Source organism: Alosa sapidissima, chromosome 14 (assembly GCF_018492685.1).
Source record: "Alosa sapidissima isolate fAloSap1 chromosome 14, fAloSap1.pri, whole genome shotgun sequence".
Taxonomy (NCBI): Eukaryota; Metazoa; Chordata; class Actinopteri; order Clupeiformes; family Clupeidae; genus Alosa; species Alosa sapidissima.
In genome coordinates, this window is record NC_055970.1 from 12,969,956 (window position 1) to 12,992,894 (window position 22,939).

The 22,939-nt window shown below is 42.9% G+C and overlaps 1 protein-coding gene across 11 annotated transcripts; it reads left to right on the forward strand.

Annotated features, from left to right (window-relative positions):
- The first annotated feature begins 2,212 nt into the window (after positions 1-2,212).
- LOC121681287 (hepatocyte cell adhesion molecule-like) lies at positions 2,213-21,773 on the forward strand. Of its 11 annotated transcripts, XM_042060945.1 has the most exons (7): positions 15,834-16,235; positions 19,594-19,713; positions 19,837-19,923; positions 20,383-20,401; positions 20,497-20,618; positions 20,860-20,973; positions 21,389-21,773. In XM_042060945.1, exons 1-7 carry the CDS (start codon positions 16,166-16,168, stop codon positions 21,472-21,474), a joined length of 618 nt encoding a protein of 205 aa, XP_041916879.1. In that variant the 5' UTR covers positions 15,834-16,165; the 3' UTR covers positions 21,475-21,773. The 11 variants fall into 11 exon arrangements, with proteins under 11 accessions (XP_041916871.1, XP_041916872.1, XP_041916873.1 ...); XM_042060937.1 differs by lacking the exons at positions 15,834-16,235; positions 19,594-19,713; positions 19,837-19,923; ... (1 more) ...; positions 20,497-20,618; positions 20,860-20,973 and adding exons at positions 2,213-2,399; positions 2,964-3,299; positions 6,375-6,629; positions 8,248-8,361; positions 8,678-8,719 and having other exon boundaries at positions 21,460-21,773; XM_042060938.1 differs by lacking the exons at positions 15,834-16,235; positions 19,594-19,713; positions 19,837-19,923; ... (1 more) ...; positions 20,497-20,618; positions 20,860-20,973 and adding exons at positions 2,213-2,399; positions 2,964-3,299; positions 7,596-7,850; positions 8,248-8,361; positions 8,678-8,719 and having other exon boundaries at positions 21,460-21,773.
- Positions 21,774-22,939: the final 1,166 nt, after the last annotated feature.

The following is a 22,939-nucleotide window of genomic DNA, read 5'->3' on the forward strand; positions in this document are numbered from 1 at the left end:
TTTAAATCCATTAAGTGGTTTTAATACTATCCTGTAGTGAGAATGAACATCAGCTATTAGGTACTCAAGGTCATGGGGTCAAAGGTCATCATATGGGGTCCATGTCCTAATGTTCTCCCTCAGTATCTTATCTGTATCGTTTTTAATTCTATGTCTTGTAGCGCTTGACACACCTGAAAATTCAAGCTCAAGTTAGTTACTTTTTAATTTTTTTCAACTTTCAATGTTACAGAAAAGACAGATATAACGTTTTAAGTTGTCTACAGGGTGATATAAAAGTGGCGGCACAAACAAAAAAATTGGGTTTACAACCCATGTTGACTATTTTGGCTCCCAGTTGGCTTTTCAGACATGTCCAGAGGGGATCGTAAAAGAGAAAAGTTGGAATTATCAGTAGTTGGTCACAATGTGACATACTACTGCAAGAAAAAGGAAAAATGGGTTTACATTTTATGCAGTCCTTCCAAAAGGGTAATGAAATTAGTATTTTATGGACAAATCACTATAGGTCAAGGTTACAGCTGAATATAGGGAATTGCCCAAGGGATATCGGGCGCCCACTCTATTCTTATGGAGTAACAAGAAACAGCAAAGAAAGAAAAAGTTTAACCGACAGAACCAGGTTCACCAAGATTCTGGCCTTTGGCTCCCGGACTATGATAAGAATAACCTACTGTCATGGTTATAGGTATATATTTAACTTAGTGATGACATTTTGGTTTATTATAGCAAAAAATGGCACATTTTTCTTATAAGTATTTAAGTATTTGAAGTTGACGGTGGCAACGCTGCCACGAAGTCAACAATACAGTAATTGTCTTCAACTCAATAAAATACAAATTACATATTTACATTTACATTACAAATTACATTTTGTATTATAAATACGTTTTTTAAATACATGTATTTAGAAATACTGCCCACCCCTGAATACACAACATAGCTTTACATCATGCAGTCAATCAGTGCCGTTAAAAGTCAGAAACTGAAGATAGACCCAATTTGGAGTAAAATACATTTTGCATTTAAAATAAATGGACACGGAATGTAGAAGACACAATGCCTGTATTTTTACCTATGAAGTAGACCATCTTGCACCCTCAACACACACAGAGTCAAGGGCCTCACTAACCACCACCAAAGTGTAGCAGCACCTGGTTGATGAAGAGCAGCCGTTTTGCAGCAGAACCACACACCAGCTTGAGGTGGAAAGGGAGGGCAAGGCAAGTTGATTTGTATAGCGCATTTCGTGCAACTTCATCTTCTACTGAAGCTCATAGAAGGACTGCAGTAGTGCCTGCTCAAACAGAGCACTTGTGTGATCAGTAATGTTTTGTTTACTAACTACTATGTTTCTGTTCTGAATGAGGGATGACGTAAATACGTCAAAGAATATACAGAAATAATTAGACAAAGCCAAGTCATTAATATATTGGTTATGGAAACAGTGAGAATATACAGAAATGATAAGACAAAGCCAAGTCATTAATATATTGGTTATGGAAACAGTGAGAATATACAGAAATGATAAGACAAAGCCAAGTCATTAATATATTGGTTATGGAAACAGTGAGAATATACAGAAATGATAAGACAAAGCCAAGTCATTAATATATTGGTTATGGAAACAGTGAGAATATACAGAAATGATAAGACAAAGCCAAGTCATTAATATATTGGTTATGGAAACAGTGAGAATATACAGAAATGATAAGACAAAGCCAAGTCATTAATATATTGGTTATGGAAACAGTGAGAATATACAGAAATGATAAGACAAAGCCAAGTCATTAATATATTGGTTATGGAAACAGTGAGAATATACAGAAATGATAAGACAAAGCCAAGTCATTAATATATTGATTATGGAAACAGTGAGAATATACAGAAATAATTAGACAAAGTCAAGTCCTTAATATATTGGTTATGGAAACAGTGAGGCCTTTTGTGATTACTAGGTCAAGGGTGTAGAATGAGTGAAAATTAAAAAACCGTCCTCCCTTCCAAGTCAGAAAGTACACACATGCACACTCGCAGATACCTTACACACACACGCACACGCATACACACAGCTTTGTGCTTGAGTGAGTGTAGCTGACAGATATGAGGTGGAGTATGCTGAGGTGTGTGTGTGTGTTAATTGTGTTCCCTCCTTGCAGTGTGTGTGTGTGTGTGTTAATCATGTGTGTGTACAACAGTAGAGTGATGTCTTCCCACACAAACACAAACACATCAAACTTCCTCCTCTCTCTCTCTCTCTCTCTGGGTGTACTCAGCTCTGGGCTCATTTGAATGTTCCAGAGACGGACTTGCCTGAGTGTGTGCCAGGATGTGTGTGTTGCTTCCACAGATGAGAGCTTTTGCTGGATTTGTTGTCTTATTGGTTACTTCAACTTATGGTAAGTGTGTATGTGTTTGTATGTTCTCTCCTCGTCTAGTGTGTGTACGTGTGTGTGTGTGTGTGTGTCTTTGTAAAATAGACCAGATTTAGTTTTCTAGAAGATACTAATGCTAATTTAGGTTTCATGAACCCCTGATATCTTGGCAAATGTTCTTCTGGAACAGATGAACTGGACAGATGACTCATTTAATCGGTTGTAAAGGAAGCTCATGTTCGGCTCTTAATGAATGTGGTCATTGCTAATGATGTAGCCCTGGCTGTAAAGCTATATACCCCTGACTCTATTTGGGCCCTTACATATTCTCACAACCATAACCTACTCACACATACAGGAAGTATATAGGCCTGCTGTATTTTATTCATACATACATTAAATTAGGAATTTACATATTGTAGTCAATCAAAACAATATTCTAACTTATATCATAATAATTTTGTAAAAACAAATTAGTCTCCCATATTGCCTCCTACAGCTAATATAGTCAAAAGAGATAATAAATGTTTGTGTTCATTCATACTGATGTGTTCAAATGATGAGAATGAATCTCCTCTTTTAATGCAGGTCTGGACTCCATGTGTGATGCTATTCATGATGCTGCATGTTATGGGGCTCTGGGAGGACCTGTGTACCTGCAGCTGATGAGGGACACCAGAGGACATTATCTGAACCTTTTGTATGGGCATGCAGCTGTTTTTACATTCAGAAGATCCAAGCCAATGTTCTATAAAGAGTTCAACACCCCATCAGTCCTCCAGAGGTGGCAGTTTGTTCCTGATAACGGGACCATGATTATCAACCCTGCAGAGAGGAGAGACGCAGGAACATACAGAGTGCAGATCACTGAGGAGGCAACAGGGAAAACAGTGAGAGAACACACAGTACAGCTGACCATAGAAGGTAAATGACTTCATCTCACCTCTGATGTGATAAGAGATGTAGCATCTCCTGCACTGTAACACAGAGGGGTTTAGGGAGGATCTCAAAGGGGTCTATAAGAACACAGTGCAGTGGATGAGAGTTTCAAAAGGGGTGGCAGACAATAGACGGCTCTCAAAGTTGACGTGATAAAGGCGCAGGTTTATTTACAGTAAGCAGTGCAATATATGAAAAAAACAAACTAAATACTTTGAAAAAAGAAAACAAAAAAACAGCCATCACAGGCAATAGTAACTCAATATAGTAGTGGATTTTATCGTTCGTTCTCATGACACAGTTCGCATCGTTCAGTTCCCCAAGATGATTCGTTCTGAATCGTTCGTTCGTTCGTTCAGTCGCATTTCTGGTACAACGTAGTTCAGCGGTGAATCATGGAATGCAGGTTCTCAGCTCCTTGTTTATGCAAACGGTCAACACAACACTGTAATTGTAACGTTAGCGGCAAATATATAGCTGCAGCTTCATGATTATGTGTACTTTTAGACAAAGCAGCAGTAGCTAATGTGTTCATTCACCTTGACATTAAATTGACATATTGAAGGTAAATAGTGTAGACTACAGCTAGATTAGCTAATTTCTTTTTAAAACATGTGTTCATTCATAAAGGAAGAAAGACCCAGTATGCAGACAAACATGTTTAAAGGCTTGGCAGAAAGATTATATTGATGGAAAGGTTTGAAGTCCCCATTTTGCCTAGGCTACAAAGCCATAATCACTCTGCTTCTAGCCGAGAACGAGTGACTAACTGAACGAGAACGACAGACCGAAGTGAAACAGGGGTCTTGGCGTGAACAGGGGTCTTGGCGTGAGAACGAACGAACGAGACAGATTGAAGAGACATTTATTAACCTGGCATGACACAGAAACTACAAAGACAGCATGCATTTACCATTAGACAGATATTTAAATGTAAATGCCAATATTTAAATGTAAAATGGAATTGTTAATGTAATCGTTATTTTTTTATCGTCTCACTAGCCCATTTGTTTTTTTTTTCATGGAAACGGTTGCTATGCTTTCATGCCCCTCATTGGCTAATTCGATGAGAACGTTTCAGAAACAATACAGACAACAGCATACGATTGGTTTGGCTCTCACCTTAGGAAGCTGGGCCATAGGCATTCACAGCAGCACTAGGTGTTTCAGCAACAAACGAAAGAACGAACAAGAATCAGTTTAGGTCGTTCATTTTAAAGACCCGTTCGAACTAACTGATTCGTTCGCGACCGACCCACCACTACACACCACCATTCCATTCTCCCTTTCACCCGTACATATAGAAGTATTTGGTAGAGCTCACTTTTAACAGGGAGTAACAAACATGGAATACATATAGGCAATAATAACAAACATATATAATACATGACAACACATACTGTAGCTTTACAATACAAACTACATAAATGGCCACACATTTCAGTGTAAATGCTATGTGGAGTGCTAAATGCTATGTAGAGTGCTAAATGTGGAGTGCTAAATGCTATGTAGAGTGCTAAATGTGGAGTACTAAATGCTATGTGCTAATTGCTATGTGGAGTGCCAAATGCTACAGTATGTGGAGTGCCAAATGCTATGTGGAGTTATGCGTAGTGACTTATGAACAGCAAGTTAAGTGAAAGCGAGATCTTTACTTTTCACATTTCCTCCCCCCTCAGAAGGCTCGATACTAGGGTGTCCACCACAGAGTTTTGCTTCCCTGCCCTGTAGTGGATCTGAAACCTGAATGGCTGCAAGGACAAAACCATCAGGTTATGCATGCATTACAGTGTCCAAGGTTATGCATGCATTACAGTGTCCAAGGACCAAGTACCTGGTCTCACTGGGAAAGAGCTTATGGCTTATGCTTTTGCTGCTCCGCCTCCCCCCTGGAGAAAATTTGCCCCCAGTCCAACTCCAGAGGCATCCATCTGCACCATGAAATGTCTCTCAAAATCCGGACTCTACAGCATGGGTTCACTCAGCACTGTCTGTACTGCACGGGTTCACTCAGCACTGTCTGTACTGCACGGGTTCACTCTGTCTCTTTTAGGTCCTGGAAAGCCCGCTCATGCACCTCCTCCCACCGGACCTGTGCAGCACCCCACTTCCGGGTCAGATCAGTGAGAGGTGCTGCTCGTGTAGCAAAGTTTGGGATGAACCTCCGGTACCACTCGGCAAGGCCCAAGAAAGACCTTATGTCCTTTTTGGTCTGGGGTCGAGGGCAGTCCCGGTACCTTATGTCCTTTTGAGGTCTAATCCTACTCCACTTCCTAGCCTAGATATCTAGACGCAGCCTAGCGAATGTAATTTGTAGCCAGGGTAGTGTAGTAACTCTCTGTTGGCTTGCGAGTACTTTTGAAGCCTAATCACCCCATCTCCAAGTATGTGCCCTAAATATCTGACTTCCTGCTGAGCCAGGGCACATTTCTTTGGCTGGATTGTCAGCCCGGCATCGTGAATACAATTCTGATTAGCCACTGCTAAATGTTCTAGGTGCTCACTATATATGTCACCCATGTACTCATGTTCTAGGTGCTCCCGCCAGGTCGTGCTATATATGACTATGTCCCCCAGGTACTCATGTTCTAGGTGCTCCTGCCAGGTCGTGCTATATTTGACTATGTCACCCAGGTACTCCGCTGCAAAGGCACCAGTGCCATCCAAGACCCGGTCCATCAGTCTTTGGAAGGTGGCTGGCGCCCCCTGCAAGGCATTGCGTAAACTGGTACAGGCCTTGGGGTATGGAAGGCAGTGTGTGGCTTAGCTCCCTCAGCCAAAGGAACATGCCAATACCCTTGCAAAGGTCCAAAGTTTTAACGCCCATAACACTAGCCCAGCTCCTTAACCACTACGCTAACACCACGCTAACACCCATAACACTAGCCCAGCCCTTTAACCACTACACTACCACCAACTTGTGATCTCAGCCAGTCCTGTGATGTGGGTTAAGGGAGCAGTCTGGGGTAGGAACCCTGGTCTCTGGTGGACACCCTGAACAAACATGGCCATGTGCATAACTACATTCTGATCCTCACTGTGGTTCCTCCCCTTCTCCAGCTCCCGTGTCTGATGTGGATCTGTCAATCAGCTGCTCAGCCAATGGGGAGAGGAGTGTGAGGTGCTCCTCCAATGGGGACAGTCCTCAGTACAGCTGGTCTCTGGATGGGAGGCCTCTGGGTGAAGCTGATGCTGATCTCAGTTCAGATAACCAGACTCTCCTGCTGAGGGGGGATGTGACTGGACAACTCACCTGCAGTGTCAGGAACCACGTCAGCAGCACACACACCACCAGACTGATGGAGCTCTGCTCTGGTCAGTGACTTCACACATGAGTGATTTACAGTAATCATGATTTCCTCTGTAATCTGTAATACAGACATCAGGCAGGTCAATAATGATTCTGCTCTGGGGCAAGCTCATGTAAATGCCATGATGTCCACAACTCTGATTGGCTATAAGAGAATGGAATACTAACAGGAAAAAGTATCTAAGCTTGACAGGTTGATCAGTAAAGGGTTTCTATCTGTTCAGCTCTGGACTCTTCCTGATGTGTTCAAATGATGAGAATGAATCTCCTCTCTTAATGTAGGTCTGGACTCATTCTTACTGATGTGTCCAAATGATGAGAATGAATATCCTCTCTTAAAGCAGGTCTGGACTCCGTCTGTGATGTTACTCAGGATGCTGCATGTTATGGGGCTCTGGGAGGACCTGTTTATTTGCAGCTCATTGAGGACACCAGAGGATGTGAACTGAAGTTCTACCGTGAAAACAAGAGAGCTTTTACATTCAGAAAAAACAAGCCAGGATTCCATGATGAGTTCAACACCCCATCAGTCCTCGAGAGGTGGCAGTTTGTTCCTGATAACGGGACCATGATTATCAACCCTGCAGAGAGGAGAGACGCAGGAACATACAGAGTGGTGATCTATGCATCAACAGGGACATCAGTGGGACAACACACAGTACAGCTGACCATAGAAGGTAAATCACTTCATCTCTGAACATTAACACTGAACCACAGTGAGGATTAGAGGTTTATAGGTTCATTATTCCACACATTATTCCACATAACATGCAAGTCAACTCATTGCTGAGGCTGTGCTGACTATTACTGTTAAAACTGTTACACATATTGAAGATTCAGTGCAGAGAGAGATGGATTTGGCAGAGATGTTGGGGGTTTACAAGTTCATGTTCAAGAAATAATAATATCAATAAGTAAGTAACAGCTCCCTAAATGTATACATTTGCATAATTCCTCCTCCCCTTCTGCAGCCCCCTTGTCTGATGTGGACCTGTCAATCAGCTGCTCAGCCAATGGGGAGAGGAGTGTGAGGTGCTCCTCCAATGGGGACAGTCCTCAGTTCAGCTGGTCTCTGAATGGGAGGCCTCTGGGTGAAGCTGATGCTGATGTCAGTTCAGATAACCAGACTCTCCTGCTGAGGGGGGATGTGACTGGACAACTCACCTGCAGCGTCAGGAACCACGTCAGCAGCACACACACCACACCTCTGCTGTTTGGATGTTCTGGTCAGTTACTATTTTACACTTTCTCAGTGACTGTTCCACACTGAATTACACACTTTCACAAACTTTCTTTCCGTCATGGTGATATCTTTTAAACAAATAGTTTTGTAGTTTTCAGTAGAAGTGCGCGGTGTTTGAAACGTCTGCAGGATCAGTCCCACTGGACACACAGTCCCTCCACTGGTCTCATATGCAGCTCAGGGAGAGAGACGCCACCCAACACACACATACACACACACACACGCACATGTACACACACACACACACACACACACACGTACACGCACACACACAAACACACACTCCATGCCAGGCCTGTGGTTGGAAAACAAAATGGGCACAATGCAACAACTACTGTTTTTCTTGATGATATTATTTGTGATAATGTTGCTGTCTGCAGGAGGTATTTCTCCAGTGTTCATCAGTGTGTGGCTGGCAGAGATCATCATCCTCACATCACTGCTGGTGGGAGGGTATTACCTCTACATAAGAAACAGGACATCGCACACTCCAGGTCAGACATTACACACATTATGCAGAATTACACATCTTCATCTTCTCTACACTAGAAACAGGACATCACACACTCCAGTTCAGAATACACACAATACACACCTTTACTACATGTACACCACACGTGATCACACACCCCAGGTCAGCGTACACATTACACATTTCACCTTCTGTTTTCTACACACCTGAAACAGACACCTCATCCTCCAGGTGAGTGTACAGACCTTCTAGAGAGTGGCTAGACTGTTACTGCACTAATGTCTTTGTTGTTTGTGTGTTTTTCTCTCTGAGAAACTGGTGTGTCTCGTCTCCCTCAGGAGGAGGTGCAGATGCAGTGACTCCCCATTGGTCCAGAGGAGGTGCAGCACCAGACTACTCCTTCATTCCACATCCACTATAGAGACCATGATTAGTCCAACAGTCATAGTAGCCTGTTTAATTCACTTTGGAAAGAGCTCCAACTTCAATTCTGCTGTTCATTGGCGATTTCATGCTATTGTCTGGTTTCCTCTGGGCCAGATGCTCGCTGGTGCTTGTGTGTGTGTGTGTGTGTGTGTGTGTGTTTGGCAGCGGCAGTTCTACTAGTTTAGCAAAAATGACCTTAATTATGCAGGTTGAGAGTCGTTCTGATGGTTCTACAACAGTTTCTGGGTCGTTTGGTGGGTGCTTCGTCTCCCCCTATCGCTTCTCCGCGGAAAAACGAATATGCAACTTTCTGGTCCCGGTCCGAACAAATCCGGATGTGACTCAATCTAATCGCGCCTCAAAAATGTAGTCAGATTGTAGTTTCGAAAAGACGCCGACGTTGCTTTGTTGCTGTTGAAATTGTAAGTAGCCTACCCTTGGATGAACTTTGTAATGTGGTTTGATAGTCTCTCGAACAATGTGTTTGCTCGACCATTTTATTGTGAGCCCTGTATGTGTTTAGCTTGGTTTCTTGATGGCTAGCTCGCTAGCTAGTGGGGGTTTAGCGTAGCAGTCACTTGCTACCGAAGCTGCAGGGGGAGCTGTGTAGTGAAAAATGCGAGCCCAAATCCGGCGAAAACCCAGAAACAGCGAAGGAATAACCAGACCTGCATAGTGCTTCTTTAATGATAAAATAACAGTCATCCTAGTGTGGACCTGTGTGTTTGTGTGTGTGTGTGTGTGTGTGATATGCTATAAGTTTATGTACTATATGCCATACTCTCTCTCTCTCTCTCTCTCTCTCTCTCTCTCTCTCTGTGTGTGTGTGTGTGTGTGTGTGTGATGGTGATTTCATGACTGTTATCTTTTCATGTTTTTTTGTCATCTGTGTATGTACAGTATAGTTTTGCATTAGAGGATTCTCTGTTGATATTAACTCAAATAAACAGCTGAAGAGGCCAAGAGCAGAGAATGCATGTTCTCAGCTGTGTGTGTGTATGTGTGTGTGAATTGGATACTGGCTAAAAGAAAAGCTGTTTGTGAACTGTAGCTCCATCAGGGCAGAATGTCTCCCATGGTATGACCAGTAGGGGGAAGCACTGCAGTGTGAGATCAGACAGGTCCATTTGATGGCTGTACAGGCCCACATATGACAGCTCTGAAGTGGAGGTACTGCTGCAGGAAGAGAACGCTGAAAAGACACATTCAGTAGAATCATCCATCCATTCATCTATCCATCCAGTATATGTTACTGTAATGTCTGTAGTAAACGTGCTAACTCCAGTAGAAAGCCTGTAGCCCATGCCTGCTGGTAAGCGCTCTTTACAAATAGGATGATAGTAGGACAATAATGCTTGTAATAAACATACAGTTGGGTGCTGCTGGAGAATTTGGGGCCCATGCGTAAAATACTTTTGGGTTCGGGGCATGACGAAAATGTTGAAAAATAAGATTTCCGGTAATTTTCCTATTTGTCTCTTTTCAAGTTAGAAAGTGTAAAAAGACTAACGGAAAATTAAACGTGGCGATTTTCTAGGCTGATTTGACATGGAACTATACTCTCATTCCAGCATAATAATCAAGGAACGTTGTGAACCTACCATGGGCACAGCAGCACAATGATATCACGCAGCACCTGAAAATAGTCCCCATAAACTAACTTCCAGCAACAAGGTTGAACTGCAGCAGAGAGTGACTGGATTAATACGCCTGAATGAGAGTATAGTTCCATGTCAAATCAGTCATCTTAAGCGTGATTCTATCGGCCGAGATGCTAATGGTCTAATCCGATTCAATGATCTATGCTGCATGAGAAAACAATATCCTGGACAGGAGATGGACCAACAGCACAAACATCTGTCTGATGTCTGTCTGACAGGTGAGTGGGTCTAACAGGTGCACAGACAGGTGAGTGGGGCTAACAGGTACACAGACAGGTGAGTGGGATTAATAGGTACACAGACAGGTGAGTGGGTCTAACAGGTGCACAGACAGGTGAGTGGGGCTAACAGGTACACAGACAGGTGAGTGGGATTAATAGGTACACAGACAGGTGAGTGGGATTAATAGGTGAGTAGAAGACTAACTATTCATGTCCCATTCATATCCATGTCCAGATAGTTTGAGGTGCTACACTCATCAGGACAACACTGGGCCTATGGGTGGGTGACGCTGTGATGTGGAAACAGTTTTTTCTCCTTCACAGCAGGAGGAGTGAGGGCTCACACACACACACACACACACACACACTCACACTCTCTCTCTCACACACACACACACACACAGACACCCTGGTCTCAGTTGGTCAGCTGGAGTGCAACTCAAGTACTAAATGTGTGTTGTGGTCAGCTCACAGAAGGTGCCATTTGACCATAACGTGTGTGTGTGTTGATCAGTCCAGAGAAAGCCCTACAGTATTTGACCGTAACATGTGTGTGTCTTGGTCAGTGCAGAGAAGGCCCTACAGTATTTGACCTTAACGTGTGTGTGTGTTGGTCAGTCCAGAGAAGGCCCTACAGTATTTGACCATATAAGGCATGTAGGGGCACAGCTACTCACTGACATCACCACCAGGAGCTAAAATAATCATAAACAAACAAACAACACAAACTCACACATTTAACCGCTGTGATGGTGAAGTGATGGAAAATAAAAAAGAGGAACTAGATGCAGAAGATTCTTATTAGAGAAATATGAGAAGTGACCTTTTTCAGTGTGTGTCAAATTGCAACACCAAAATCTTCAAGTGAAAAAAGAAGTTTTTATTTGCAATTTTGCTTCAATAACTTATTTATAGTCTTTTACAACTGTTTACAAAACTCTGTGTCTATTTTTCAAAACGTTATACACAAATCCCAGAATTGCTCGCTCAAAATACAAAATGCCTCAAATCTCCAGCAAAATGACACACAACATTCAAAATGTCATAAACATATCTCTAAAGCAAGCATTCGCTTCACATTATAAACACTTTTGCCATAATATGACATTTTGGATACATCATGTTCACACTGTTGCTCAAAACTTAAAGCTCTTCTATCTTTCATTGGCTTCTATATTCTCATTCAAGAGAGTAGTTTAAATTCACAGTAAACATGTAATAAATATTGAAACTAAAAATAGTGATTTTTTCCCAAATAATTTGCTCTTGTGAAAATGACTGAGTCTCCTCCTACAGTATGTGTGTAAGGGCACAGCTACTCTGACCTCAGCATCAGGAACACATTTAACCACTGTGATGGTGAAGTGATGGAAAATAAAAAAGAGGAACTAGAAGCAGAAGGTTCTTATTAGAGAAACATGAGAAGTGACCGTTTACAATGTGTGTCAAATTACAACGCAGAAAGATTCAAGTGATGTTATTATGATGATTTTTTATTCAAGTCATGTAATTCAACATTGAGCCATGAGAGGTCAATAAGACCTATAACACAGAGAGTATTTTGACTGGGTTTTGACTGTGTGTGTGTGTGTGTGTGTGTGTGTGTGTGTGTGTGTGTGAGTATGTGTGTGTGTGTGTGTGTGTGTGTCTGTGTATGGGGGTGTTATATCGGAAATATGCTGAGCTGTAGTCTGTGGCCTTTATGGTCAGATGCAGAGGGTCACTTGAGGAGAGGACTTGTTGCTGATGCAGAGATGTGAAACACAAAAAAAATACCTGTACAGGAAAGCTTTTAGTTAACTCATCTTATCCTGTAGACTACATTTTCAGATTATTCTACATCTGCTACTATTGGAGGGCGCAGCCAGCCAGAAGCAGATGGGCTCCCCCTATTAAGTCAGGTTCTGCTCAAGGTTTCTTCCTGGAATATGGGACTTTTTCCTTGCCACAGTTGCCATATGGCGTGCTTGTGGGGGGTGGGTTAAGGCCTGCCTGAAAAACACTGCCTGATGTTCTGCAGACTTAATACACACACACACATACTCTTTCTCTCTCACACACACACACACACACACACACACACACACACACACACACAGACTTTAAAGGAGTCTGTGTGTGTGTGTGTGTGTGTCTGTGCCAGGCTTGTGAAAAATTCCAGAATTGAATTGAAACTGGGTCTTAAATTTCAATTCAATTCTTGAATTACTCTTGCATTTCAATTGAGGTAGCAAACAGGAAGCAGAACTGCAGTTTGAATTGTGCACAACTCTGGTGTGTGCGTGCCTGTGTATGTGGAGTGTGTGTGTGTGTGTGAGTGTGTGTGTGTGTGTATGTGTGCGTGTCTATGATATATTCTCAGATCTTGGAGCTGGGGTTACTTGGAGCAGTGGTGGGGTTCACCCACAAATGGTCTGTTCCTCCAAGCCAACTCCCACCCTTTTAATGCATTTGTGTGTGTGTGTGTTTGGGGTGGGGAGGGGGTCATGCCAACAATAAGTCAATATAGGCTATATTGTGAATGTTACAGTTATTCAGTATGCATTACATTACTTTGTTACCCAATAAAGTAACGAAATTACAGTAAACACAGTGTAACACAGTGTATGGGGTTAGGAGATTTGAAAGATAGGGAGGGGCCAGATTGTGGAGAGATTTGTGTACTAGGAGAATGATTTTGTGTTGGATGCGGTACTGAACTGGGAGCCAGTGTAGTTGCTGGAGGATGGGGGTGTGTGATGTGATCCCATGGCCTAGTACAGCTGAGCACCCTAGCAGCAGAGTTTTGAATATATTGCAGACTGTGTAATCTATTGAATGAGATGCCAATGAGTAGGGCGTTGCAGTAATCTAACCTGGAGGTGATGAAGGCATGAGTAGGGCGTTGCAGTAATCTAACCTGGAGGTGATGAAGGCATGAGTAGGGCGTTGCAGTAATCTAACCTGGAGGTGATGAAAGCATGAGGTGATGAAGGCATGAGTAGGGCGTTGCAGTAATCTAACCTGGAGGTGATGAAAGCATGAGGTGATGAAGGCATGAGTAGGGCGTTGCAGTAATCTAACCTGGAGGTGATGAAAGCATGAGTAGGGCGTTGCAGTAATCTAACCTGGAGGTGATGAAGGCATGAGTGACTGTCTCAGTGGCAGATGGAGTGAGAGAGGGGAGTTTAGAAATGCAGTTCAGAGCTGTTAGTGATGTGTGTGATGTGTCAGTCAAAGGACAGGGTAGATATATAGCACTTTTACAATGTTTTACTGTGGAGGGGGAACCTCACTTCAAAGTCAAAGTCAAAGTCAAAGTCAAAGTCAGCTTTATTGTCAATTTCTTCACATGTTCCAGACATACAAAGAGATCGAAATTACGTTTCTCTCTATCCCACGGTGAAGACAAGACATATTTTACCAATTTAAGTCCACAGACAAACATAACATTCAAGTAAACAAAAAAGTAAGTAAATAAGAGGGCACATATAATAATGAAAAAAATAAGAGCAGCAAAATTTGGTTTAAATTGTGCATAGACAGTCAATAAAATACTAGTGCAAAGTCAGGCCAATAAAAGGCTTGGGTAGTTCTGTTTGACCTAAGTAAGAAAGAAAGTGACATAGTGGTGCAAGTTATGTAAGAGCAGCAGAAGTGTTGTGTTTTCAGGACAACAACAACAAGTTGTAAAGTGTACAAGTGTGCAAGTGTGCAAGTGGAGTAGTGCACGCGGCCATTTTGGGTCCAATATCCAGGATGTTATGTAGCTGAGGGTGGAGGGGGGAGAGGAGGGAGAGAGTTCAGCATCCTTACAGCTTGGTGTATGAAGCTGTTGGTGAGTCTGGTAGTGCGGGAGCGCAGGCTTCTGTACCTCTTCCCAGAGGGCAGTAGATCGAACAGATTGTGAGCGGGGTGACTTGCATCACTCACAATTTTGGTCGCCTTGCGGGTGAGGTGGGTGGTGTAAATGTCCTTCAGGGAGGGGAGTGAAGCACCAATAATCCTTCCAGCTGTGTTCACTATGCGCTGCAGGGCTTTCCTGTTGTATTCAGTGCAGCTTCCGCCCCACACAGCGATACAGCTGGAGAGGATGCTCTCAATGGTGCCTCGGTAGAATGTGGTCATGATGGCTGGTGGAGCACTTGCTCGCCTGAGTTTCCGCAGGAAGTACAGGCGGCGCTGAGCTCTCTTCGCCAGTGATGCAGTGTTGGTGGTCCAGGAGAGGTCTTCGCTGATGTGCACCCCCAGGAATTTGGTGCTGCTCGCTCTCTCCACCACAGCACCGTCGATGGTCAGTGGCAGGTGTTGGGTGTGACCTCTCCGGAAGTCAACAACAATCTCTTTGGTCTTGCTGACGTTCAGCAGGAGGTTGTTGTCCCTGCACCACGTGGTCAGATGGTCGACCTCCAACCTGTATTGAGTCTCGTCGCCCTTGGTGATGAGACCCACCAGAGTTGTGTCGTCAGCAAATTTCACTATGTGATTGTTGCTGTAGGTTGCAGTGCAGTCATGCGTCAGCAGGGTGAAGAGCAGCGGACTGAGCACGCAGCCTTGGGGGGCCCCTGTGCTCAGTGTGATGCTGCTTGAGGTATTGTTGCCAACACGTACTACTTGAGGCCTCTGACAGAGGAAGTCCAGTAGCCAGTTGCAGAGGTAGGTACTGAGTCCCACTTAACACCACCAATGTGTAGCACCCACCTGGAGAACCTCACTAACCACCACCACCCACCTGGAGAACCTCACTAACCACCACCAATGTGTAGCACCCACCTGGAGAACCTCACTAACCACCACCAATGTGTAGCACCCACCTGGAGAACCTCACTAACCACCACCAATGTGTTTATATGCAGAAAAAGCCGCCCTCCTTTCCAGGTCAGAAAACGCGCTCGCGCACACACACACACACACACACACACACACACACACACACACACACACACGTGTACATACACACGCACACACACACACGTGTAAATACACACGCACGCACGCACGGACACACACACACATATAAAAATAGGTTAATGTGAGAGCATTCAAACACACAACCACACACACAAAAACACACACACACACACACACACATGTGTGTGTGGGGGAAGACACTACTGCCCCATCACTGTTTACACACACACACACTGCAGGGAAGGAACAAACCAAACCCACTAACAAACACACACATACACCCTGTGCCATCATCGCTGTCCTTTGCAGACCTGTGCGTAAACACCTTCTTCTGGTGGTGTGTGATTGGTGGAGCCTGGCAGTCTGACCTCTCCGTACTCCACGGTGTTGTCCACTCTCGTCCTCTCCTCCGTTTTCCTTCTTATCAGGATGGACACCTCGGCATACTCCACATCATAGCCGTCACCTGCACACACACAAGCACAGAGATGTGTGTGTTTGTGATCACACACACGTCAAACTTCCTCTTCTCTCTCTCTCTGGCTGTACTCAACTCTGGGCTCATTTAAATGTTCCAGAGATGGGCTTGCCTGTGTGTGTGTGAGTGTGAAAGAGAGTATTTGTCAAAATGTGTGTGTTGCTTCCACAGATGAGAGCTTTTACTGGACTTGTTGTCCTACTGGTTACGTCAACTTATGGTAAGTATGTGTGTGTGTGCGTGTGTTTGTATGCTCTCTCCCTATCTAAAGTGTGTGTGTGTGTGTGTGTGTGTGTGTGTTAAAATAAGTTAGAGTTTTCTAGATGATTCTACTGCTACTTTAAGTTTCATGGAGCCCTGATGTGTTGGTGATGTTCTACTGGAACAGATGACTGTTGTTTCTCATTTAGTGGCTTATAAAGGAAGGACACAGTGTTGGGCTCTAAATGCATGTGGTCATTGCTAATGATGTAGCCCTGGCTGTAAAGCTCTATACCCCCCACTCTATTTGGGCCCTCACATATTCTCACAGACATAACCTCCTCACACATACAGGGAGTATGTGTAACAGGTGCCAACTAGCTTAGCTGTGCTTGTAGAATGTTGGTAGATGACGTCTCAAGAGTGCTGCTGGCATGAAAGCTAGTAGCCTGGTCTTTTAGCTAACATATTTTAGCAAATCAAAACAATATTCTAACTTTTGTGCACATTTGGCTCTTACAGCAGATATAGCCAAAACAGATAAATGTTTGTGTGGTTTAAATTGACCTACATGCTCACCACCGTTGTTCCTTATTGCTACAGTGACACACACTGGAGTCACATTTGGACAAAAACAAAAACACACGGCAGGAAATAACACTGAGCTGAAATGGATACAAGACTAAGAACGTTTATTATGACCGCCGCTAGCGAAGCTTTTTTTTTTTCTTCCCCCGTCATCTACTTCCTGAATTTTTGGTCAACGATACCCGGGACACCGAAACACCGGTGCACATGAAATTTGGTGGGTATGTAGCCCCACTAGACTTTTACTGAAAAATGTTGTTTCGTCCCCGGGGGCCACTCCCCCCCCCCCCCTGCTGGGCCCCCCGAACCGCAAAAAAAGCAGTTTTTCCTAAATAACTACCTGAACCGTGGCACTGAGGATGAAGAATCTTTTATGGTATGTTGGTCTCAAGGGCCCATCAACCTGGCCCATAATCACTCATTTGTGATTTGCACCCCCCCGGTAAAAAATGATAAATCATTCTGCTTTAATCGCCCCTATCTTCAGTTAAGATGTTCAGAACTGCACCAAATTTTATGTGTATGATTGACCTGGCATTCTCTGGGGGTATGCCAAGTTTCGTAGAATTTCATCCATGGGGGGGTCTAAAAGAATTTAGGTTATGTGTACATTTAGTGACTGTACACTCATTGGCCTGTTGATGGCGGTGCACACATATACACATGCACACACACACAGGTAGGCTACGCACATACTATCGGTATTAGAACGGCCGATACATAATTACAAATTCAGTAGGATTAAAAGAAAGCCAAATATTCATCATCATCATCATCATGGCTGCATTTCCAGTATTGGCGATAAGTAGTCGATTGTCCACTAGATGGCACATCGTTGCAGTGAGAAAAATGTTCCGGAAATGTTGCCATCTTTAGGGGAAAGTCCGTAGGAGTCGATTGCCAAGTGTGCTCTGGAAATTCACAATTCGTCGCCGTTTAAAAAAAAAAAAAAAACATAGTCCAGTATTTCTTTTGAAATTGAAATGAAGTTGTATGGACTGGACTATGTTTTTTTTTTTTTTTAAACGGCGACGAAATTGTGAATTTCCAGAGCACACTTGGCAATCGACTCCTACGGACTTTCCCCTAAAGTTGGCAGCAAAGATGGCAACATTTCCGGAAAGGTACTGGCTTGATGAAATTCATTCTGGACTCTCTATCCGACCACATAAAGACCTCGGGATACTTCGGTTTGGCTTTAGGGACCCTCTACTCACTACCACGTAAGTGCAATGTTGTTTGGAACTGTAGAAGAGGTATAAAAATAGCGCTTTGTAGCGGCGAAATAATATGCCCTTCTCACTTCCACGCTAACGAGCTTTGACTAAAAACATCGAACTTTCTCAAAACACATCCAAATGACATGATTTGGATGTCAACTCAACGTATGTACTCCCAATCATCCGTAAATCGATCTAAAGTGCATTTTACTCCAGATAATTCCTTTAAGTGTAGGATGCTTGGACTCTCGATGTCGAATTGACTTTGATGGTTTCATTGCTTCGTTTGACAACTTATCGCCAAATACCACACATAAAGGACTTGGTGCATGCGAGTCACCGGTCTCTGCGAAACCATATTTTAAATATGACTCGTCATATTTCGTATTGAATTACCACTTTTTTTTCTTTGAGGTATCTGGCTCACCATCGTCAGTGGGTATTATTGCGAATGTGACATTATTGCGAATTAAATTGAGTTTATTTAGTTTGCATGCATTTTTTTTAACTCTTGTCGTAGACTACGGCCCGGTTAGGAATGTCCCGGGCCGCGGACCGGCGGTTGGGGACCGCTGCTGTAAGGTGTAAGCCATTGGTTTCCAAAGGAGATTTTATTTGTGTCGCCAGCATAGCCTATTGACAATTTATGTTGTAAATAGGCCTACCTTATAGGCCTACCTGTAGCTTAGGGAAGCTAACAGCTTTCTATTAGGATCTAGTTTGTTAGTTACAGTTTTGTCATAACTCCCTGATGCATTTTTGCATTTAGAATAGCCAGAGCGTGGATATCTCAATCGGAAAATGAAACAATATCGGGGTGAACCCAGCCTGATCTGCCCGCTATTTATTTTTTGATTTCTTAAAAGATTGAGCTTGGTCTGGTGAAAGCCAGACAAGCCATGGACCTCAGTTACACAATGCAAGGGAACATGAATCAGCCTATATTTGCACGAACAACAACGGACAACAGCTCTTCAACTTTGGCCCGTTAAAATGTGTATGAACAGTCTAGCGACGCATTTCATCAAGGCCCATTTGGACATGTCAGTTATTTGCACCACTGGTTAGATGTAAAACAGCATTTTGTTTCAGACTACTGTTACTTAATTTGTGCATTGACAATAAAGTATTACATGAACTAAAGATGTATCTATCTAATACATCTAGTTTCTCTACAGATACAATAGGTTGGATTTTGTGTGGATGTTTCAGCTACTGTCATCCAATAGAGAACTTTATGTGATTCTACATATTGAGGGACGCCACCCATCCATCACAGCTTACAGTAGTGTGCTGTTTCTACCTGATATACAGTGATATTCCTAACGGTAGTGTGCTGTTTCTACCTGATATACAGTGAGATTTCTGGTAGTGTGCTGTTTCTACCTGATATATTTCTAGTAACGAATAATATACAGCAAGCTTACAATAGTGTAGAACTTCTGATGTGAGTTGAGTTTGCCAAACACTGTCTCACACACACAGGGCAGTTCAACACAAAATAACTAATAAAGCTCATTCATACTGAGGTGTTCAAATGATGAGAATGAATCTCCTCTATTAATGCAGGTCTGGATTCCATGTGTGATGCTACTCAGGATGCTGCATGTTATGGGGCTCTGGGAGGACCTGTCTACCTGCAGCTGATGAGGAACACCAGAGGACACGATCTGAGCCTCAATTATAACAGTAAACATGTTTTTAAATTCAGAAAATCCAAGTCAGTGTTCTATGAGGAGTTCAATACCACATCAGTCCTCCAGAGGTGGAAGTTTGTTCCTGATAACGGGACCATGATTATCAACCCTGCAGAGAGGAGAGACGCAGGAACATACAGAGTGGAAATCACTGAGTCAACGGGGAGAGTAGTGAAACACACAGTACAGCTGACCATAGAAGGTAAATGACTTCATCTCTCCTCTGATGTGATAACAGATGTAACATCTCCTGCACTGTAACACAGAGGGGTTTAGTGAGGATCTCAAAGGGGTCTATAAGGACACAGTGCAGTGGATGATTGAAAGTTAATATCCTCATCTGCTCTGTTAGACATTAGTAAGTTCACTAATCAGACTCTAATGGCTGTAAGTAAACTCAGAGAGTGTGAGCTGTCTTCCCCCACCAAGCCTCAAGTGTGAACACACAGATACAGGATATGAACTCAGCAGTACGGAGGGGTTTGTCTTTGAGCAACTCTGAGCTGATCCTGATTTGATCCCATTTTCACAGAACATGTTCATGTCATTTTATGTTCATGTGTTTTATTTTCATGCATTTTGAATCCTTTCATGACCCATGTCATGGCTCCCCCTGTGTAAGGCTCTATGTCATAGTTGAGTTTTGTGTGGATGTTTTCAGCCACCATGACACCAACAACAACTTGAATTTCCCCTGGGGATCAATAAAGTATCTATCTATCTATCTATCTATCTATCTATCTATCTATCTATCTATCTATCTATCTATCTATCTAACTGCCCCCACAACTATCTCATCTGCAGCCATGACAACCAACAATGGAGTTCCCATGGCAACAACACCACCACCTACTCCAACATCTACAACCTCAGCTCTGCTGTGTGTGTGTTCCTCTGGTTAGTGACTGTTTCACACTGATCACTAATCACAAGCATTTTAGCAGATAGATAGACAGATAGATAAACAGACATTATACTGCTGCTACTTGACCAATAATTATAAAACTTCCTTCCAGTCATGGAAGTCTTTTAAACTATCAACAGGCTGCTCAGTAGTACACAAAAGACATGTCACACGCAATGCAAAAAATACTGTTCTTTTTGATGATATTATTTGTGATAATGTTGCTGTCTGCAGGAGGTATTTCTCCAGTGTTCATCAGTGTGTGGCTGGCAGAGATCATCATCCTCACATCACTGCTGGTGGGAGGGTATTACCTCTACATAAGAAACAGGACATCACACACTCCAGGTCAGACATTACACACATTATGCAGAATTACACATCTTCATCTTCTCTACACTAGAAACAGGACATCACACACTCCAGGTCAGACATTACACACATTATGCAGAATTACACATCTTCATCTTCTCTACACTAGAAACAGGACATCACACACTCCAGGTCATAACACACACAATACACACTTTTCTCATCTACTACCTTTACACCACACATGATGACACACTCAGGTCAGCATACACATTACACATTACACATTTTATCTTCTGTTTTCTACACACCTGAAACAAGACACCTCGTCCTCCAGGTGAGCGTACAGACTTTCTAGAGAGCAGCTAGACTGTTCCTGCACTAATGTGTTTGTTGTTTGTTATGTGTGTGTTTTTCTCTCTGAGAAACTGGTGTGTCTCGTCTCCCTCAGATGAGCGTAAGGACCAGGAAGTGGAGCTCACTCTGACCTCCACGAGTCGCAGGAGGAGGACACCAGAGAAGGTGCAGATGCAGTGACTCCCCATTGGCCCAGAGGAGGTGCAGCACCAGACTACTCCTCCATTCCCCGTCCACTATAGAGACTCTGATCAGTCCAACAGTCATAGTGCCTATTTGTTACTAGACCCGTTCACTTTGGGAAGAGCTACAACTTCAATTCATCTGTTTGTTGACATTGCTACTGTCTGTCTGGGTTAATCCGGTCAGATGCTCATTGGTGGTAAAATGTGTTTGTGTGTGTGTGTTTGGCAGTGTTCTACTAGTGTAGTTGTTTCCAATATGCTTCAATATGCTCATATTAAACTTAAGATAAACTATCTTATTGATTGCGTGTATTTCAATTTAATGATAATAAAATGTCATAGCCATCCTAGTGTGTGTGTGTGTGTATGATGTGCTAAGTTTATGTACTATATGCCATACTGTGTGTGTGTGTGCATGTGTGTGATGGTGATTTCATGACTGTTATCTTTTCACAAAACAATAATGAGCCATTCGTGCACGTAGTCTATTGAAGTGTTAGTGTTGTGTTTGTTTGTTTCAGACAGTCCAGACTAGAAATGATGGACTCTTATCTTGCCAACCTGATCAAAGTTCAGCAAACTTGTCCAGCACATATATAATTATGACCACAGATAGGGATTGTCAAAGTTTTTGTTTTTTCCCCCCCGTCATCTACTTCCTGAATCTTTGGTCAACGATTCACACATGAAACTTGGTGGGCATGTAACTACTTTTATGGGTAAAACATGTTTGGTCCCTGGGGGCATGCATACACATGCATGCATGCACACCCACGCACAGACACACACGCACACACAAATGCACACATAAACACACATGCACACAGGCACGCACATACTATCGGTATCGGAAATTATAACGGCCGACAAATAATTTTAAATTCAGTAAAGGAAAACCGAATATTGATTCTTCATTTAGGCTGCATTCCCAATATTGGCGTTACATAGTTTGTCCACCAGATGGTGCAGCGTCTTGCATTACTTGACTTGTTTCCACTTTGTTGTTTGTGGTCATGGAATGCTTTCAGTAGCAAGAAAAATAAAATAATCAGTGTTGCCTACACCGAGTTATGCTCCTGCTAGAATTTGCACCCAGGTGGCTGAATTGTGGCAGGCTTTAAATATTTATTGTCCTGCTTATGCACCACCTGTCTATATACCTTGTATATAGGGTTGCAAAATTTCGGGAATTTTCAAAGTTGGAAACTTTCCATGGGAATTAACGGGAATATACGGAAATGAACAGGAATAAACAGGAATTAATGGGAATAAACTGGGAATTTGTAATATGGCAAGTTAGTCTATAACAGGGAACTTAAATGTAGTGGACAAAACCCCATCTTGCAGCATAATATTAGTTAAAACAACCTGATTTAATGCAATTTCAGTCAAATTTCTACCCTGCACATACGTCAATCCCATGCACACAGCAATCAGCATAGGCTACTAGACATAAAGGA

Excerpts from the sequence above, each read along its gene's own strand:
- LOC121681287 (XM_042060937.1), top strand. The coding sequence starts at position 2,330 with ATGTGTGTGTTGCTTCCACAGATGAGAGCTTTTGCTGGATTTGTTGTC. Across the intron at positions 8,362-8,677 it reads CAGGACATCGCACACTCCAG|GAGGAGGTGCAGATGCAGTG; the intron begins GTCAGACATTAC and ends CGTCTCCCTCAG. Across the intron at positions 8,720-21,459 it reads TCCCCATTGGTCCAGAGGAG|GTGCAGATGCAGTGACTCCC; the intron begins GTGCAGCACCAG and ends ACACCAGAGAAG.